The 20,819-nt window shown below is 35.2% G+C and overlaps 1 protein-coding gene and 1 pseudogene across 2 annotated transcripts; both read left to right on the top strand.

Annotated features, from left to right (window-relative positions):
* The first annotated feature begins 7,253 nt into the window (after positions 1–7,253).
* On the top strand, positions 7,254–8,249 carry LOC137714849 (uncharacterized). Its single transcript, XM_088690685.1, has 3 exons — positions 7,254–7,422; positions 7,563–7,625; positions 7,800–8,249. Exons 1-3 carry the CDS (start codon positions 7,328–7,330, stop codon positions 7,981–7,983), a joined length of 342 nt encoding a protein of 113 aa, XP_088546811.1. The 5' UTR covers positions 7,254–7,327; the 3' UTR covers positions 7,984–8,249.
* A 3,023-nt stretch (positions 8,250–11,272) lies between these two features.
* Positions 11,273–14,578, top strand: LOC137714594 (UDP-glycosyltransferase 76B1 pseudogene; annotated as a pseudogene). Its single transcript, XR_015960279.1, has 4 exons — positions 11,273–11,600; positions 12,449–13,822; positions 14,118–14,252; positions 14,330–14,578. The product of XR_015960279.1 is annotated as a UDP-glycosyltransferase 76B1 pseudogene (transcript).
* Positions 14,579–20,819: the final 6,241 nt, after the last annotated feature.

Below are 20,819 nucleotides of genomic sequence, written 5' to 3'. Positions count from 1 at the left end.
ATAGAGACAGAGAGAGTTTGAGACTGAGTGAACTTAAGGCTCAAAGGTTTGAGTCCTTCAAACAAAGCCAAACTCTTAGTGAGGATCGACGATGCTATAACCTAAGCTCCTGCCATTCCTGCAACGTATTTTTCAGTGAGGGATGAGAAGTTGAGAGAGAGAGAGGGATCAAAGAGGTAAGTCGAGAGAGAGGTTAGTCACTTATGTGATGTGGCCGAATTCGATGACGGCAAATAAGGAGGAGGAGAAAGATTGAGAGAAATCAGTGAGGATGAGAGAACAAGGTGAGGTGAGGTCAAAAGAGAGTGACTAAGTGAGGGTTTTATTTGGATTCAACGGTTGAGATTAAATCTCAACCAAATTTGACGGCTGTTACAATTCTAAATATATATATATATATATATATTTTTTTTTTTTTTAGGGTGCTTTAGATTTTGATCCTTACAATTCATTATTTCTAGATAAAAACTCATCTATCTTTAAAGATTCAGTTTAAGCCCAAATTTAAAATTTGCAAACATATAGGAACACTATTGACATATTAATACAATTTATTTACACTCATGCCACTCATACTTTATGGTCCCTTTTCCAAATTCCTAAATTTATGCCAAATGAAAAGTAGTAGAAAAAGTGAAATAAAATGAAAAAAGTGTTTGCATTAACCGTATCTATGTCAAACTAGAAAAGTAGTTTTTTTTTTTCGTGATATATTTTGTAGCAATTTTATCCATATTAATTGGTAGGTAAATTAGTTTGTTCCAATTATTTTTTAAAAAAAATTGTGACATTCCACATCGCTCAGGGGAGTGATCCTTAAATGTATATTCCCATCTCTACCTAGCACAAGGCCTTTTGGGAGCTCACTGGCTTCGGGTTCCGTAGGAACTCCGAAGTTAAGCGAGAAAGGGGCTAGAGCAATCCCATGATGGGTGACCTACTGGGAAGTTGCTCGTGAGTTCCCAAAAACAAAACCGTGAGGGAATGGTAAGCCCAGAGCGGACAATATCGTGCTACGGTGGTGGAGCGGGCCCGGGAAGTGGTCCCGCCCGGGCCGGGATGTGACAATTTGGTATCAGAGCCTAACCCTGGCCGCGTGTGTGCCGACGAGGACGTCGGGCCCCTAAGGGGGGTGAATTGTGACATCCCACATCGCCTATGGGAGTGATCCTTAAATGTATATTCTCATCCTTACCTAGCACGAGGCCTTTTGGGAGCTCACTGGCTTCGGGTTCCGTTGGAACTCCGAAGTTAAGCGAGAAGGGGGCTAGAGCAATCCCATGATGGGTGACCCACTGGGAAGTTGCCCGTGAGTTCCCAAAAACAAAACCGTGAGGGAATGGTAAGCCCAAAGCGGACAATATCGTGCTACGGTGGTGGAGCGGGCCCGGGAAGTGATCTGATCCTTAAATGTATATTCCCATCATTACCTAGCACGAGGCCTTTTGGGAGCTCACTGGCTTCAGGTTTCGTTGGAACTCCGAAGTTAAGTGAGAAGGGGGCTAGAGCAATCCCATGATGGGTGACCCACTGGGAAGTTGCCCGTGAGTTCCCAAAAACAAAACCGTGAGGGAATGGTAAGCCCAAAGCGGACAATATCGTGCTACGGTGGTGGAGCGGGTCCAGAAAGTGATCCGCCCGGGCCGGGATGTGACAAAAATACTACACCTATATTATATATTTTGAATCAAGTAACATTCCTCTAACTTGTAGGTAAATTATTTTCTATGTATTGTTATATATGTTAGACATGTTTTGTTGTTGTATAAACATGAGTGGAACATAATATTGTTGATTTTATACATCAAACTGCATTTCTTTTGTGATAGGTAAATTATTTTCCATGTACAAGTACTTATGTTAGGCAAGTTTTGTTATTGGTACATACAATATTTTGTATCATTGTAAAGAAAGATGTTACATTATACCCATGGTATAATTGTTGTAGGTAAATTATTGGAAATTAATTTGTAGTTAGGTAATGAACATTTTGCATCATTGGAAATGAACATTTTAAAGAGTAGGTAGCTATATTTAATTTTTCCAATTATTAAAAAAATTTATACTACACCCAACCAAATAACATTTTTCTAACTTGTAGGTAAATTATTTTTCATGTATTGTTAGATATGTTAGGCATGTTTTATTGTTGTATAAACATGGGTGTAACATAGTATTTTTAATACTATACATCAAACTACATTTCTTCTTAATATAGGTAAATTATTTCTTCTTTTTAATATACATCGAACTACATTTCTTCTTAATATACATCGAATTACACCCATGATATAATTGTTCGTAGGTAAATTAATGTGCATGCAGATAATGAAATACAATGTTCTAATATATTAATAAAAAAAGGATAAATTCAAAAGTATGCAAGAATAGGGTGAAAAAACTGAATCGAATAGTTTTATGAAAATTCAATACCTTTCTAAAAAATTAATATGCAATAAATTTTTAACATTAATGTCTTTTTTTTTTCTTGTTGCAAAATCATTTACTATTTCCTTACAATTAATTGTCTACATCAAGTATGTAATAGGGGTATTTTAGGCATGTGAAAAATGTAAAATGTGTGAATTAATATGAAGTTAATGAATTTGCTTATGTGGATCCTAGTTATTGGGTTTTCTTTGACTAAAAAATTTATGTAGGGTTTTATATAAAGAAAATTGAGTTTGAAGGGCTAAGGTCATATTTGCATTATATTTTATTTCGGTTCGGTTGGGAATTACTGAATGAATGAAAATGTGAGACAGATTTCTGTACCAAAATTTTGAAATCGGTTCGAGATTGGGTATCAAAATTTTCTGAATTTTCTGTTTGGGATTTTTTCGGTTCGATTTCAGGATTTTTTCGATTCGGTTTGAAATTTTCGGTATTTTTTTCATCGAATTCAAAATATGTACATAAGTGATTAGTACTGTTTGGGCCCAAAATAATATTGTTGGGCCGAGCAGCAGGATGTGCTCGGCCTAAGGTTATGTCAAATACTATGGGCCGAATGATAAATCCCGGGCCAGTTGGCAGGGTCGGTCAAGTCCTATCCTAAGTAGTCCAGATAAATTGAAAAGGTTGAGGAAGTCCTGGTGCGACCAGGATTCCCGACCGGCAAAGAATAAAGCCTCGAAAAGAAGGAAAATTCAGAATCCCAGTGGGAGTAGGTTTGTTCGAGTTAGAGTTGAAACGGGACAAGAACTCCCAATCCAGATCAGGATGCAAATCGGTCTCAAGGAATGGGGTGCTATAAATACAAGAAATCATGCAACAGAAAAGCCCCTTCAAAATCTGCATACAACTGCCCTGCGCAAAACCTCTCAAATACCTTGAGATCTTTTCTTTTTCTTTTTCTGCCGATACACCTTCAGTTTGGATAAACAACACTGTGGAGGCACCCGGCGGGCACCTTCAGTTTGGATAAACAGCACTGCTGCCGCAGAATCAGCCGACCGAGAAGCACCTTCAGTTTGGATAAACAGCACTGCGTCGAGGCCGACTGGTTACCTATCTAAGTCTCGGCCGAGAAGGGTTTTCGAATCCTTGTTGGTAGAGGTCATCTTGCTAGCCTTCTCGGCATAGTCAGGTGTTACGAATTGCATTGCTCGGCGTATTGGACGCCGAGTGATTTTATGATTGGATACTCGCAAGATATGCATGTGTGACTACTAGCCTTTTCATTTTGTGTACAATCTAAATAATTGGGAAGGGTTGTTCTTGAGTTTTTAGTAATTGAAAAGTTATAATGGGGTCTTTTCGACATATTGTTTAATATTAAAAAAAGAGCATGGATAGATTTGTTTCTCTATATGTCCTCTATCAAACGTAGTAGTTTCCCTAAAATAAAATGATATTAAGGGAAAAGTACAAACTTTCAAGAACCAAATGTATTTCTAAGAAATATTTGAGAGAGACTAGAGATATATGTAGAGAATGGAAAAAATAAAGAAAAAACATTTGCATGTTTAATTTGGGACCCTTTTGGTGTTGGGGTCATTGGCAGTTGCATCTAACGCTCTTGCGCAGAAATGATTCTAAGGAAAGAGAAAACAATATATACCAAACGATTTACTAAGTTAATTCAGTTTAATCTATTTTCAGCCAGTTTATTCAAACAATCCACTTAAACATAATACTGTGCAACAAACACAGCTTAAGAATAAAAAAGAAATAACGAGCAGAATGCGTGTCCTGGTCAGCATAGTACAGTACCCTCTATAATTTATTCCTCCCACTAACCAGTGACAAGCATACAATAATACTTCCCCATGCCAGCTAGCTTGAATTCCTTTTGGGCCTACATGTTCTTTGCTTCTGAAAAAGAGGAAGATGTATGAATTTCTTTACATCCCACGTGAATCATGCTTCCTTTGGATGATAAATCCTCACAATAAATGGCCAAAAAGAAACCAACCAAAAGGGTGACTATGCTTATGGTGATTTCAACCTAATAATGCGATTTCTGAAATTGAAGGGTATTTTATCTACTTTCTTAGCTTCATTTTTTATCCATAAGATATTTTGTGTGTATATATCTACAAGAATTCGTGAAGGGGACTTAAATTCGGTGTCTACTTTCTTGGTTCGGAGTTTAGCTTCCTCTGAGGAAGTAACGGCAGCTGCGGTTTGGTTTATGCTGCTTGACATTAGGGTTTTTTTGTTGTTTGTTTTGCAGCCTTTGGGCAAAAGTTTGTATCTTGGATTTCAGCTCTCCTTTTGCTTGGGTTTTTTACTTTATAAGTTGTTGTTTTGCTTGTTCTTTTTGGACCTTGTACTAGTTTTGAATGTAAGTAATCTTGTTTGATAAAAAAAAAAAAAATAATAATAAGTGGGAAAACCACCTCTAGATTTTTATGGAAATATAATATTATATTCCGATATTAAATTTATAATTGAATAGAAATTAGAAAGAGTATTTTTTTTACGAAAGAGATGTGTGTCACCAAGCATGAAATTCTAGTGAATAGATGAAACTTTTTACTTCTGGCAATTACTTACTATAAACATATTTTGACTTCTGAATTGATTAGTGTTTATTATATCATCAATATAAATCATTCTATTGTAGTTATGTCATTGTTGCGTTGTCAATATATGATCAATATGTCTTCGTTATTAAAGATTGATCATTTTTACAAATCAAATGTTAAAATATGCTTATTATGGCTGTTCTCTCTTATTTTCAGAGTGATCACATTCTTTTAAAAGAGACACCTCGACTTTTTTTAGATAGAGAGAGTCATCTTGCATAATTGTTAAAAGAAGAGAGTTTTAGGTAAGTCATTTATTCTCAAAATTGATGTGTGATTTTTTACATTTAGTTTATAGTATGAGAGAGTTCAACGCATCTTAATCCACCAGAGTCTTATAATTTAGAGTATTATTATCAGAGAATGCTTTTTTCCTCAACCAATTTTAGATGTTTCTATCCTAATTTTCATGTTCACTTATTAGCCTCATGATGATTTTGGAATTTTCTATAATTTAGTATAATAATTTAGAGAAATGGGGTTTATCTTCATCATTGCAGGGACAATGATTCAATTAAAAACCTGAAACAATGTGGAAGGCCCCTAATTATTGCTAATACCTTAACAAAAAGGTCGAACACATACGAGCCCTAGAAAATTAAGATCAAACCAACGGTCAAAGTCACTCTTTATTTGTGTTAGATGTCCATCAAAGAAATTTGACTCAAACAAAACAAAATAGCGAAAGGCAGCCAGAGTCAATATCGGGAGGGCAGTGGACACCCATGCACCGAGCGAAGCACCATTTCTCAATTTCCTTCACAAATTAGTAAGCTTTCTTTTATAGAAACTGGAAAGACCGAGATTATTAGACGAAGCCAATTAAGAACAAGGACTCGCTAAATATCAGGACAAAATATCTCTATCACACTGAATAGTATTTGATAAAATAAGTTTTTGGGTAATGCTTTTCAGTATATGGTATCAAAGCTAGTCCGTTCATTTCTCGTGTCATACTTATGTCTAGAAATAATGTTATTGTGAGTGAAGAATGTCTCACGTCAAAAAATTAAAATATTTTACATGAATTTATAGAAAGTCAAACTATTTTTTATATTGTCAATTGAGTTTCAAGTCAGATATTCACATTCTAATAACTTTTTGGCTTTATGTATAAGTATTTAATTAGAGTTTATATAAGTCTAAAAGACTAGACAGTCTAGACAAAGAGAAATTTAATTTGAATCGAGTGTATAACCACCGAGAATAAGAGCTACATTTATTGAAGAGGGTATTCATCGGTGTTTCATAACCAGATTTTTTTAGGTAAAGCCCACCTCGATCCTTCCCTTTGAATGCCCAAAGAAAAATAGACCAAAATAAAGCGGGAAGACCATTACTACAAGGAGCATTTGAAAGTGTTTTAACGGTGAGTTAATGGTAGGAAGATTAAAATTTTAAATTAAATTTATAAACTAAATAATATGTTATTAATAAAAATAAGCATGTTTGTGACAGTCTGTTCCAGACTTTTCGTACTGTAGGGGTGAAATGATGGTTTTGCCCCTAATGGATAATTGTTGTTTGTGTGGTTGTTTTGGGTTTTTGGTTGGTTGCATCCCAGCCACACATCCATCATCATCCTCATCCCTCTCTCCTATTCTCCCTATCTGCCCCGGGCCGGGATGTGACAATGTTAATCAACATCTAAATAATAATTCAATCATCAACAACCTCATTATTTAGTTTGCAAAATTTAATTTAGAAATTTAGTCCCCCTATCATTACCCTTAATGATTATAAGTCCTATACATCCTATGATTCCTATATAGCAAAAAAAAAAAAAGATAATTTTTTGCTCACTATCAGGCGATCACTAAGTTTTCGATATTGACTCACTCGCTCTTTATTTGAGTCAATTAAATGTAATATATGGTCACATCGATATTCGATCCATTTCAAAATACATGTCCAAAGACTTCGACGGGTAATATGTATAAGGGAATTGTTATTAGTACTTTAAAAATCTCATTCTACAATCCAAACTTTCTATATTAGGAAAGAAAGCGTTGAAAATAAGATTTTTGAAATGCCAATAACATTTCCCTATGTATAACCCAACTCAATAACGGACAAAGACTATAATACCCCTTATCCCTTATGTCACTATAGCCTATAGGGATCAAAAGAGAAAGGGGGGAAAATAATGCAGAATCAAAGCTTTAATAATTTTATAATAGTACAAGTTGCCATGCATTCTCATTTCTCACTCTATATAAACCTCGGACTTTTTTTGGTCTCACTAAGAAACTCACACGCAGTTAGTAAACTGATCACTCTGAATTACTGAGATCATGGCTCTAACTGCGCATGGATTCATCGTTCTGCCAAAAACCAACATCGTCCAAATTCCCAGTTGCGAGTCCTACCGTCATCGACTCTTGAATATGTAAGTGATCGAATGTAACTTAATTTTTTTGTTTAATTATCTTTATATATTTGAAATAAATAGAAATCGCTAGTTAATTTGTTGATTGTGTTACCAATTATATCATATATATGATTGAAGTGGACTATATATATATGCAGGCTGCAGATCACGCATCACGACCATATGCACGCCAACAGGAGGAATATTAATCGCTCCATAATGTATGGTGGTTTCATCATAATTTGCATGCATAAGATTAGTATTACATTGTTTATATTGGACAACATATATATATATATATATATATTGCTATTTAATTTGATATTTCCTTGGTAAAGATAGTATACTTTGTCTCTAGCTTTTTGATTAAATACTTATTGTTTTCTTATCATAAGATGTGGAGCTAAAAGCACGCCAGAGATCAGCCAAGGGGGCGGTGGGAAAATCAATGGGACGACGACATCGAGAGAGCAGAATGTTTCTGATGAAATCAGCAGCTCAAAGACTGATCAGAACGATGGCAAGCAAAGTAACGGAAATGCAAAAGCTACAACAAGAAAGACTGGCTCTACTGGTTGATTAAATATAATTTACGTTTTTTAATTAAGAGATAAGCTATGTGGTGTGGACTCTGTACGATGGATTGTCTTCTCTCCCTCTTTTCTTAGATATTTGTGTTTACGGTAATTTGGTTACTGTAGCTTCTTTAGTTTGCAGACGTGTATAATAAATAATCAATTGTTAAGTGTTTTATGCAATGACGAAGTTAGAAGTATTTCATAACAGCGTCTTATAAATATGTTTTTTTTCCTTTCAATTTAATATAATAGCAAAATCTTACTGAAGGATGACACGATGCAAACTTATAAGAGGGCTTAGGCCTGGTGTGTCTTGTATATATATTGACAGCCCAGGAAAATATACCCGAGTAATGAAAAAGGATAATAACATGATTGAACAATTAACATACTCTCACAACAAATCAGAAAAGAATAACTAACTTACCTATAAATTAAAAGAAAAAAAGCAATTATATGTTGGCAACTGCATCTCAAAATATATGAGAACGATGGAAAATCATATTCTACAATAGGGAAATGCAATTTTTCCAATGAGTATAAAACGGCAAAGGAGATGAAAAAGAGTAAAAAAAAAACAAAGCAAAAGGTCCGCTAAAAGAGCCATTTTTAAGCCACATATTTTGCTAATCCTATGATGCGCAAAACTATGGAAGAGACCATTAAAAAATAACCCATAAAATAATGAAAAACCGCGCCACAAGTTGCAGGATCTGGGTTAGCCTTAGCAAGCCCCAAGGATATGAAGGAGGATGTGAAAGAACTAGAGCAATAGTAGAAGCTTAACACACCTCAATTAAGATTTAAGACAGATTATATTTGTTTTATCCAAAACATCGCAGAGACATGACTCAGAGGAAAAACTCTAGCTTGCCTAATCCAAGCCAAATTAGAACAAGGAAGGCGTGCAAAATAAAGAGACCTAGCTATTTTCAAACTTCAATTTATTATGTATTTTTAAATATCCAACAATAAGAAAACTTCAACATTCAGCCAAACATTATGAAGTTGTGGAGAAAACCCCTTCATACAAAAGTAAGTTAGAAATTCGAGAAAGAACTAACAATAACCGGAAGAACAATGCCAAATTGAGTAGCAAGATAAAATTAAGTACCTTGTGCAAACTCACAACTAAAAAAATAAGTAATCTATAAATTCAGAATTATGATAACATAATTTGCAGATTAATTGTGATACTTTTTTTTTTCACTGAGAATTTGTGTAATTAAACCTTGGTCAATGCAAAACAGAAGAGGATACATGTCCAAATGTTAGACGCATGAAAAATTATTTGGTGAACAAATTTAAGGACTCAATTTATTGTATTGTAGTTTGGAATAGCTATCAATTATCATCTCTAGCTAAAGAAAATACAAAAGGCTTGTGCAGCTTAATTGTGATACTTTTTTTCACTTGTGAATCTGTGGCTTGACTGAGTCAGTTTGCAATATTGTGATTGAACAACAAGTCACTATTGTGGGACTTAAAAAACTTGGGAAAGACTAATCAAAGTTTCTTCACCCCTGCCGTCTCTCTCCCCTCTCCTCTGTGTATCCAAGTTTCTTCACTCCTTTTCTCCCTTTGTTGCACAGATTGTTCGAATTAAAATCACAAAAAATGGAGACTTGCCTTCCCCCGAAAAACTCCAACCCCTCCCTCTTAAGCTTAGCATCGCCAATTCAATGGCAGCCATGGTGACTTTTCATATTCAGCTCATTTTCTCTCTTCCCTTAGTTTTTCCTTTCAAATCCCTCTCTCTCTTCCCTTTGCCTCTTTTCCCATCCAACTTCACTTGTTCTTCCATGGGTGGGGATTGAAGTTGCAGACGGCACGGGTGGGTGGGGCTGGGTATGGCCGTGGGCAGGGATTGGAGTTGCAGACGACAAGGGGTGGGTGGAGGAAGACGGGATGGATGAACCCAACCATCGAAAATCGAGGTCCAGGTCGATGCCGTCGAAAATTGAAGATAGAGATGGATGAACCAGCCGTCGAAATCGAGGTCGAGGTCTATGCCGTAAAAAATTGGAGACTGAGATGGATGAACCCAGCCGTAAAAAAATTTCTATGTTCCAAGTTTCGGCTTTCATTGAAGCCTATGTCGTAGAAAATCGAGGTCGATGAACCCATGGCAGTGAAGCAGATGAAGGCAATAAAGGATGTAGCAAGAGTGGACGAAGGCGAAAGAGGATGATGGAAGGTCTTAGCTAAACCCGTGGGTGTTGGGGTCTCTCGCTAAGACCAGCTAGTGAAGCCGTTTGTGAAAGCAAGTCCCACTTAGTGCCATTAATCTTAGTGCCGCAAGCCACCAAACACAAGGCTACAATCCAATCCAATCCAGTGAAGGCTAAGAAGGGTAAACAAACGCCCCCTTAGAGTTAGAAGCGCTAAGCGTATCTTTAAACCCACTTGAGTTAATTTTAGTTATTTAGAATAAAATATTGAGATAGCTTGGCATTTTCTTTCACCCAATTATATGTTGGCCTACTATTGTAACTTCTCAAGAATGAATGTACACAATTTATTTATTTATTTTTTTAAGAGTTCTATACAATGAGAATAATTCGAACTGTTTATTATTTTGTCTTTATTTAAAATCATTAATTTTTAGAAAAACTCATTTGATTTAGAGACTATTTAGCTAAATATATATGTGTGTCGAACAAATCGACGATTATAGTTACAAGTATATCCTTATGATAGACCAATTTCTTTGATTCATATGGATGACTAGTTGTTTGGGCCCAAAATAATATTATTGGGCCGAGCGTAGGTTTATGTTCGGCCCAAAGCTTTTCCAAATGTACTATGAGCTGCCTGGTGGTCCTAGGCCATTTAGTGAAGGTGATAGAGTCCTATTACAAGAAAGAGTAATTTAGATGAGCGGATGGGTCGAAATCCCAATACGGTAAGGGGTCTTAATGCAATATGGATTCTCGGCCGGGAGTGAATACGACTTGAAAATGGGGTGAGTTCAAAATCCTAATAGGAGTAGGATTGGCCGAGATAAGGTTGGATTAGAATAAGAAGTCCTAATCTGAATATGGTTTCAATTAGATCTTAAGGAGGATTTGCTGCTATAAATAGAGAGCAGAGTGCATCGTTCAAGCCCTCTACAATTCAACACACAACTGCCTAGCGCAAACCTCTCAAACATCTTGAGATTTCTTATTTTCTTTTTCCGCCGACACATCTTCAGTTTGGATAAACAACACTGTGAAGGTAACCGGTGAACATCTTTAGTTTGGATAAACAACACTGTTGCTGTCCACACACAATTCAACTCTCTCAACCCTACAACCCATCCACACTTCATCTTCCACTCAATCCCCGTTGAATTGTCTCGAACCGAGGCCTCCACGAACGATGTTATGGCGTTCATTTTGCTTCTAAACGTGAAGTGTTTTGAACCCTTCAGTGAATGTTTGGCTAGGTTGCTGTCAGATGATGATCAGGAGCCTGTTGCTTGTTTGATCTCTGACCTCTTGTTTAGTTTCACTCAACACGTTGCTGAGAACCTTAAGCTCCCAAGGATTTTGTTGAGGACATCGGCTGCGTCTTCCTTTGTTGCTTATGCTGCTTTTCCACTTCTGCTGGAAAAGGGTTACCTCCCAATACAAGGTAACTGTGTGGTTTCTTATGAGTTTCTTTTCGGATCCTTTTCGATCTAGGTATACATCCCCCTCTTATCTTTGTTGAGAGTATAAATTCCACATCCATTTTGTATCTATGCAAACTTCTATTTATTTCTGACTTTTAAAAAGGTTTTAAATTAAAGGAACAACCAAGAAACAAAAATCAGTAGAGGTGCGTGTGAAATGAGAAAAAATGTGTGGAAAAATCATTTATCTTTTTTTTTTTTTTTTTATCAAAGGAAAAATCATTTATCTATCGTCAAGTCTTACATGACAACGTATAACTATGATCTTGAGTCCATCTATTGTTATTGTTTAATTAATTGGAGTTGGATGCTCTATTTTGTCGACTTGACTTCATTCTACTAGTAATTCTTCGACCTAAGACATTTATTAAAAATCGATGAATTGTAATGTGTATGTGATTTACGTAACTAACAAATTTAAATAAGTTGGGGGAATCCTTTGGTTTCTAATAAATGAAGGGTAGCCAGACAATGGTACTACACGATCTGTTGATCTTAGCCGAAAGGTCAAAAAATGTATCTATATCAGGTTCAATTCACATAGTAAAAACCTACGATTCATGATTTGTGTTAAGTTCGATATTTAGTTATTACTTCTCCATAGTGTGACCAAGAAACATCCTTCTCCCAGAGGACTACAATAGAATATCATTGCATCAAAGGAGAAGAAACAAGATAATGAGTCAAAATTATGGTATTGTTAATTTGGTACAATGCACATAATTATATGTTAATATATACTTATACTTTTAGGGTTACAACAATTACTTATATTTGTATGGATATCTTTCTGTGTTGGGATCAACAGAATCTCAACTAGAAGAGCCAGAGTACTAGAGCGTCCACCTTTCAAAGTCAGAGACTTTCCTGTGCTCAAAACAAAGGACCCACAAAAATACTATGAAGTAGTTTCTAGTTTGAAGAAGGCAGTTGAAGCCTCATGTGGGATCATTTTCAATAATTTTGAAGACCTTGAAGGAAATTCACTGGCCACAATCCGCCAAGAACTCTACACTCCAATTTTCCCCATAGGGCCGCTTCACAAGTGCTATCCTGCAAACACTTCTTCCAGCATCAACTTATTATCACAAGACCAAAGTTGCATTCCATGGCTGAACACTCAAGCACCACAATCTGTCATCTATGTGAGCTTTGGGAGCATTGCTGCAATTAAAGAAACCCTATTTTTGGAGATAGCTTGGGGTCTAGCCAATAGCAATCAACCCTTTTTGTGGGTGGTCCGACCCAGGTTAGTCCATGGGTCAGAATGGATAGAACCATTGCCTAGCGGGTTTTTCGAGACCTTGAATGGAAGGGGCCAAATTGTGAAATGGGCTCCACAAAAAAAAGTGTTGGCACATCAAGCCGTTGAAGTGTTTTGGACTCACAATAGTTGGAACTCTACATTGGAGAGTATTTATGAGGGGGTTCCTATGATTTGCATGCCATGTCTAAGTGATCAAATGGCAAATGTAAAGTTTCGACTTCATTGTTACTGTTGTGTTGAAGATTTCTCTCGTATTGTAGGTTGGATTTGCACTGCCATCAGGCATAATGTTGTTGAACTTGATCTTTGTGTTTATACTGATAATATAGTTTGTCCGACTTTCGAGTTGCCTCAATGCGTTTTCATGTGCAAAACACTGGTGGTTCTCAAGGTGAAGTCAAATTGTATTACCTATGCTTCTCCTACGTCAGGTTGTTTCCCAAGCCTCAAGTTCCTTGATGTTAAAGTTGAATATCCTGAAGACGACTCAATGGAGAAGCTTTTCTCATGCTGCCCCGTACTTGAAGATTTGTCTATAAATGCAACTGTTAGAGATTTACTAGTTTTGATGTTTAAGGTCTCTGCACCTGAACTAAAGAGATTAAGAATGACCTTCGTCAGTGCTTACCTTGTTTCTAAAGATCTTGAGTACGATATTTCTACTAATGCCCCAAAGCTTGAAAACCTTGACATCAAGCAGGACTGTTTGTCTATTTATTTGTTTGAGAATTTCAAATATCTGGTCAAAGGCAGTGTGGATCTCTATAGCCATTATGAACAAGAGTGGAATGACGCTTCAGAACGAACAACTGCTCTTATGGAGGCTTTTTCCAATGTTAAATGTCTGTCTATTTCAGCTCATTTTGTGGACATTAAGTTTTTCTGCATATATCCTTACACTACCATAAATGTGAGGTAAAAGCACATCCCTGGCATGCCATCTTGTTCCATTCTTTTTACCCTATTTATCATTCTTACTTCGTACCAAAAGTAGTGTTTTGTAATTCAAACCTGTATTACGTTCTGGCAATTTATGATTTCAAACAGTATGTTATGCATCAGTAAATGTTTAATTTATAAGTTTGATCAATATTTTATCTTTCACAAAGGGTTATTGGCTGCCTGCATTTGATAATTTGAGCGAATTGAAAAAGCATCTAGTTTATGCATGATGAGGTTATGTTTGATCAATTCTTCATATTTCGTGAAGGAGTGTTGTCTGCCTGCTTTCGATCTGTTGACCCAGTTGAAGTTGGTTCTTTATGATTGCTATCGTTGGGATTTGTTAACACAGTTGCTCAAGAAATCACCTAATTTGGAATCTCTTGTCATCGAACATAAAGAAGTAAGATGTATTCCCACTCATGCTAAGTTATACCAACTTCCAGCTATGTACTGTTCTCATCATTTGTTCTCTTTCAGGACGAGGAATGTGTTAAAGGACTATGGGGAGCATGACAGGTACTTGAAAAATGTGTTATACTCAGAGCACCGATGGAGGACACTGGAGTCAGTGCCTATTTGTCTGATATCACACCTCAAGACTATCACTATAAGGGGATTTGAGGGATACCCGCATGTGAAGAAAGTGGCGAAGTATTTGTTAAAGAACGGTAAAGTTTTGACTAAGATGACTGTTTATAACGATGAGTTATACAAAGTGCTAATGCTTGAGAGGGGCTCTAGGACTTGTTGGGTTGAACTTGTCTAAAATGTATTGTTTAGCTTTTACAGCGGGTATCGTTTGTAAGTCCAATAAACGGGTTTAAATGGATTCTGTTATCGAAGTTGCAAATCACACAAGCACCGTTGTTAATCTCAAGATGGATTGATTTGTAGATGTTTGTTTTGGACTGTATACATTTCTTATCCACTTTATATTGCTTCTTTTAACCTCGGGGAGGATTCGATTGTGGTGACATGAACATATATGAAGAGATGTGGTTAAGCTACTCATGCCATGGTCTGCCAGTTGACACTCGTGTCTAATTTGGGATCGAAGGATCAAAGGAGGGTAAAGTTTTTGACAATAATATGAATGACTAAGTTGCAAAAGGATCAACGGAGCTAAGCTATACTAGTGACAGAAAATGATCAAAGTAGAAGGGCGCTAGAATTTTCAAATTTCAAACTTTAAACTTGACAGTAGCATCAAACGTGCAGTTAATTTATGCTTCAAAAGGCTTTTTCAGGACAAAGAATGTGGTGAGGATAACTCGATTTCATTAAGACATAGACCTTCTATATGCTTAGAGCATCTATGGAACATACCTCAGTCTGCCTGCTTCTTTGATATCTTCTCAAGACTATCATCATGAGAGGACTCAAGGGATACCCGCATGAGAAGAAACCGGCTAAGTTTTTTTCTTTTGATGGATATAAGTGATCGATTTCGATAATTAATCCAATCGGAACGAATATTAACCTTTCATCGGATTGAATTGGATTGAAGAAGACACAATCCAATTTACACTATATGAAATGCGGATTGACAAAATATTATAAAGAAAAGATACTAGACTATAGTACTAAATGACAACCCTTCCTATTAAGTGTATATAATATTGTTTGTTCAAAAAAAGGAGAAAAAAAAAAAAAAAAAAAAGGAGGAAAAAGAGAAAGAAGTGAAACCCTCCCTATTGTGGGATTTCAATTTTATTGTGATACAAGGTATGTGTGTAAAGCGGAGGGTTAATTACACTAACACCCCCTGAGGTTTTTCATGTTTTCACAAAACCTTCTCACGTTTGAAACATAACACTAACATCCCTTGAGGTTCTAATTCACTTTCACATAACCCCTTTAGGGCTAACATCACCTTAAAATAATTTCTTAAAGACAAATTTGCCCTAATTATTTCTTACTTTATGAAAAATCCTTTATAAATAAATAGAATAAAAATTCAAATTAAAATCTTACATTAAACAATAAAAGGAAATAAAAGAAAATTGAAGAAATCTTGTTACCTTCTTCCTCTACGCTGTTAATTCATATCCCAATCCTCTTTTTTTAATTGGAAGAACCCTAGCAAAACAAATCTTTCTCATGTTAAATCCTTTGGGTTTTTCGGAGTAGGAATGTGGTAAGGTAATTTCTTCCAAGAAGCCAAATCAGGTACTCTTCTCCATGTTTGAAATCAGGGCTTCCTTCCATATCGTTTTCTCGTCGAAATTGGTTTCAGTTTGGATGAACAAGGAGTAAGGGAGGTTGACGAAGAGACGGAGGTGGTGATTTGAGGACAAGAACAGAAAAAAAAAAATTTGAGAAAAAGATTCGAAGATGCATAGATGGCTTTCTATTTTTAGTTCTTTTTTTTTTAATGGGTAATATATGTTTTTGAAGTCCAACAAAAAAAAATCTATTTTCTTTATATTGGTTATTATTATATGTATTTTTAAAAAGCATTTTTTATTTTTTAAAGTGATTAATAGTGGGGCAAATTTGTCTTTAAGAAATTATTTTAAGGTGATGTCAACCCTGAAGGGGTTATGTGAAAGTGAATTAGAACCTCAAGGGGTGTTAGTGTTATGTTTTAAAAGTGAGGGATTTTGTGAAAACACGATAAACCTCAGGGAGTGTTAGTCTAATTAATCTTAAAGGTACAAACTTTCAATTGAAAACACGCTAAAACGAAATGATATTAAGGAAAAAAGTACAAACTTTCAATTGAATCAAATGTATTTCTAGGACAAATTTGAGAGAGAATTAACTTTTTTTCCCACTGTGGCCTTAACATATATAGATTTTATCAAATAACCTTTTGTCTAAAAACTAAATTTAACATTATAAAGGGAAGTGCTATAGCACTCCAAAAATCTCATTCTACACTCCTCACAAGTGTATTTTTCTTTCCTAATATAGAAAGTTTGGAGTGTAGAATAAGATTTTTGGAGTGCTAATAACAATTCCCTATTTTGTAATTTTTTTTTCCCTACAAATATATCAATTAATAAAATCTAATTCGGGACCTTTAATTTGGTGTTGGGATCGTTGACAGTTGCACCTAGAGCTCGCTATAAAATGATTCACACGGAGAGAGAAACTCAACCAAAATATCTTTATGAGTGCATGGACAAATGCTCGTAATCTCATAACCATTTGAGATTAAGCAGATTCAATTAAGTTAGGGCCAAAAAAAATATGATATTCATTACATACTTTGTAAAGATTGTCCTATTCAATCTAATATAATATTCCATCTAGCAGTTTACGAATAAAGAATAAATAACGAGCAACATTCATGTCATAATCAGTACACTCCCCTCCATATTTTATTATTCCCACTAAACATAAAATAATTCTTGAATTTCTTTTGGCTTATTAAGTAGTTAATCATGAACGCCTATATGTTCTTTGCCTGTGAAACAGAGGAAGCTGTATGAATTATGTAACATCCCACGTGAATCATGGATTTCTTTGTTAAAAAGCTTATTTGAGTTTTTTTCGATTTTTAAAAAGGTGAATTACCGAAGCCATCAGTTGATTTTTTTTTAATTTAAAAAAAAAAAAAACCCAAAAGAGAGACTTGTAGTGCTTTCAACCTAATCAAGAGCCTTAGATGTCACATCTCGGTCCGACCCCCATCACATTCTGGGCTTGATTCCACTGTAACACGATATTGTTCGTCGTGGGGGCGTAGTCGGGGCCCAAAGCGGACAATATCATGCTACGGTGGAGTCGAGCCCGGGATGTGGTGAGGGCCCACACAAGTGCGCGGTGAGCGGGTATGAACCCATTTCACACGTGATACAGAGCATAAGAAAAGTACAGTGAGGTAAGATAATAATTATACCATCATAAGGAGCCACCTGAACTGGGAGTGCCACAAGTCCTCGTCGATACGGAACTTTTAGTTTTAAATTTATTCACATTTTACACATTATCACATTCTATGACTTCATCACCTTCCAGGTGTCGGCCAGCACAGCTCGATTTGGAGTTCTAGTTGACATTTCGGGTCGGAGTATATCATTAGATGCGATTTCTGAAATTGAAATCAAATAGTAAGTGAGAAAATTAACTCTCTAGATTTTGATGGAAATTTAATAATATTTTGATATTAAATTTGTAATTGGATAAAATTGAAAAGAGTATTTGTTGACGAAAAGATATGTGCAACCAAGCATGTATTTCGAATGAATAGGTGAAACTTTTTATTTTGGGCAATTAGCTACAATAAACATATTTTGGCAGCTAAAATGATTAGTGTATTATGTCGTTACTGTATTATTATTGTATGATCGTTATGTCGTGTGTTGTCGATTACAAAAAATTGATCATTTATACAAATTAAATGTCAAAATAGGTTTATTATTGCTAATTTTCCTTTTCTTTTTAATGGTGATCAATGCTTTTCAAAAAAGGCACCTCAACTTTTATAGATAGAGAGTCATCTTGCCTAATTGTTAAAAGAAGAGAGTGTTATCTGAAGTCATTTACTCTCACTATTTACATGTGAGTTTTTACATTAAGTTTATAGTGTGAGAAAGTTCAACACACTTTAGTTCATTAAAGTCTTATGATTTAGAATACTATTATCAGAGAATTCTTTTTTACTCGACCAATTTTTAATGTTTTTATCCTAATTATCATGTTCACTTAGTATTGTGCTCCACTATTATTTTTTAATATAGTAATTAGATCTTTATTTTTTCTACATATTTTAGAGCAAATAGGGTCCATCTTCATCTTTGCAGGGACAATGATTGAGTTAGAAAAACCTGAAATAATGCGGAAGCCCCCTAGTCGGTGCTACTTTGTTAACAAAAAGGTAGACTACCCTAGAAAATTCAGATCAGATCAATGGTCAAAGTCGTTCTTTGTTTGTGTTAGATATCCGTCAAAGTCTTTGAACATGTATGTTGAAATTGATTGAATGATGGTAAGAACATGCATTCTCTACATTTATTTTACTTAAAAATTATTTTTGATTCAAACAAGAGAGAGTGGCAGACAGAGTGAATATTTGGTGGCCACCCATGCACGTCAAGCACCATTTCTGTCTTCCTCTTACAAAATTTCCTTCACAAATTAGTACGCTTTTGTTTATAGAAACTGGAAAGAAAGATCAAGATATTAGACGAAGCCAAGAACAATGACTCGCTAATTATCAACTCAATTAACAGGATAAAATATCTCCATCACTCTGAATAGTATTTGATAAAATAAGTTTTTGGGTGGTGCTTTTCAGTATGGTATCGAAGCTAGTCATCATATTGATGCTTGTTCATTTCTCGTGCCGTACTTTTTTTTTAACAAAATATATTATCTACGTTAAATGAGAGATGAATGAGCTTAGCCTCATAATGTATTAGTAATAATGTGGTTCAAATTTGATTTTGGTGAGAATTGAACCTAAGACTTCTCACTTACAAATAAAAAGGAATATGACTAGACCATAGTACTAAGTGACAAATTTTCCTGTTGTACTCATGTCTAGAAATGACGTTATTGTGAGGATGTGAATAATGTTTCACATCAAAAAGTTAATATTTTACATAGATTTATAAAAAGTTGAATTATTTCTTATATTGTCAATTGAGTTTCAAGTCAAATATTTGCAATCTAATTAGAGTTTATTAACTAGCATTTAATTAGGGTTTAATATTTAATTAGATTTAATTAAATAATAAGTAAAAGAACTCAAATCAAAATCAAAAGAACAATGCCAAATTGAGTAGCAAGCCAAAATTAAGTGTGTTGCACAAACTATCACAACTAATGTAAGTGATCAATAAATTCATAATTACGAAAACATAATTTGCAGATTAATACTAAACAACCTATTAGCTAGTTAGTTTTAAAGTCCTAAATGTTCTTACCGTAATTAAACATTGGTCAATTCAAAACAGAAGAGGATAAATACATGTCCAAATTCTTTTTTTTTTTAGTACATCGATATCCAATTCATTATTCATGAGATTCGAACATAAGATTTCTCACTTTTGAATGAAGAGGAATATCATTAAACTGTAATATTGAGTGATAAGTATTCAAAAGTTAACCTTTGAAAAATTATTTGGTAACAAATTTAGTGACTCAACTTTTATTGTATGGCAGTTTGTAATAGCTATCAATTATCATCTCTATCTAAAGAAAATATAAACGATTGTGCAGTTTAATTGTAAACTTGCTTTTTTGTGAACTTGTGGCTCGACTGAGTCGTTAATGCAATACTGTCATTACTGTGGTAAGTCAAAATTGAGGGTCGATTTAAAAAACTTGGGAAATACTAATCAAAGTCACACACACACGTGATCACGAATTCACACACGCAGAAAAAGAAAAAAAAAGTCAAGTCTTCCAATTGTCTATGGCCAATTCATGTATAGTCCATCTATTTTTCTTAAGAATATGAAAGTGTCCAAAAGGATCGTTTTTTTAAATTATCATTTATTTTTGTACATGTTCATTCTAAAAATTACAAAACCTATGTGTCGCGCAAATCAAATAATTATTGAGCTAACTAAGTTATTTTTGTGAATGTGAGTGAGCCAACTAACAACCAAGGTTGGTTGGATGAGTAGAGTAGATGTGGTGGTGGTGGTGTTGAACGCGCTGGTGATTTCTGCACTTAACTATGACCAAGTAATGCCTCTCGGGCTAGGGTTTTAGAACCTAAAAACAAAGTTACTTAATTCACGATGAAGTTCAGGATCTTATGCATCAGGTTTAGCAAGTGTACCGAATAGGTATTAGGCTTTAAAGGCAATGATACTCATAGGAGATCAGCATCTTTATTAAGGGTGGGCACGGGCGACCGGGCCCAAAATTGAAGGAACTGGATTGGAACCGTTTGTAAATAAAACGGGATAGGGTGGGGCGGGTTTTGGATTTTTCAAAATAGGATCCAGACCTAACTTGGCTCGTTCAACGGTTCAGTTCCTACGAGTCCCCACGGTTCTAAATCTTC

Source organism: Pyrus communis, chromosome 3, assembly GCF_041283825.1.
Source record: "Pyrus communis isolate YQ-2024b chromosome 3, ASM4128382v1, whole genome shotgun sequence".
Lineage (NCBI taxonomy): Eukaryota > Viridiplantae > Streptophyta > Magnoliopsida > Rosales > Rosaceae > Pyrus > Pyrus communis.
The sequence above is the reverse complement of the archived record's forward strand: the minus strand, read 5'-3'. Positions and strand labels throughout refer to the sequence as shown.

Bases quoted from the DNA above. Each gene is read 5' to 3' on its own strand.
- LOC137714849 (XM_088690685.1), top strand. From the start codon at position 7,328: ATGGCTCTAACTGCGCATGGATTCATCGTTCTGCCAAAAACCAACATC. The intron at 7,423-7,562 runs GTAAGTGATCGA...ATATATATGCAG, and splicing joins CGTCATCGACTCTTGAATAT to GCTGCAGATCACGCATCACG. The intron at 7,626-7,799 runs GTATGGTGGTTT...TCTTATCATAAG, and splicing joins AATATTAATCGCTCCATAAT to ATGTGGAGCTAAAAGCACGC.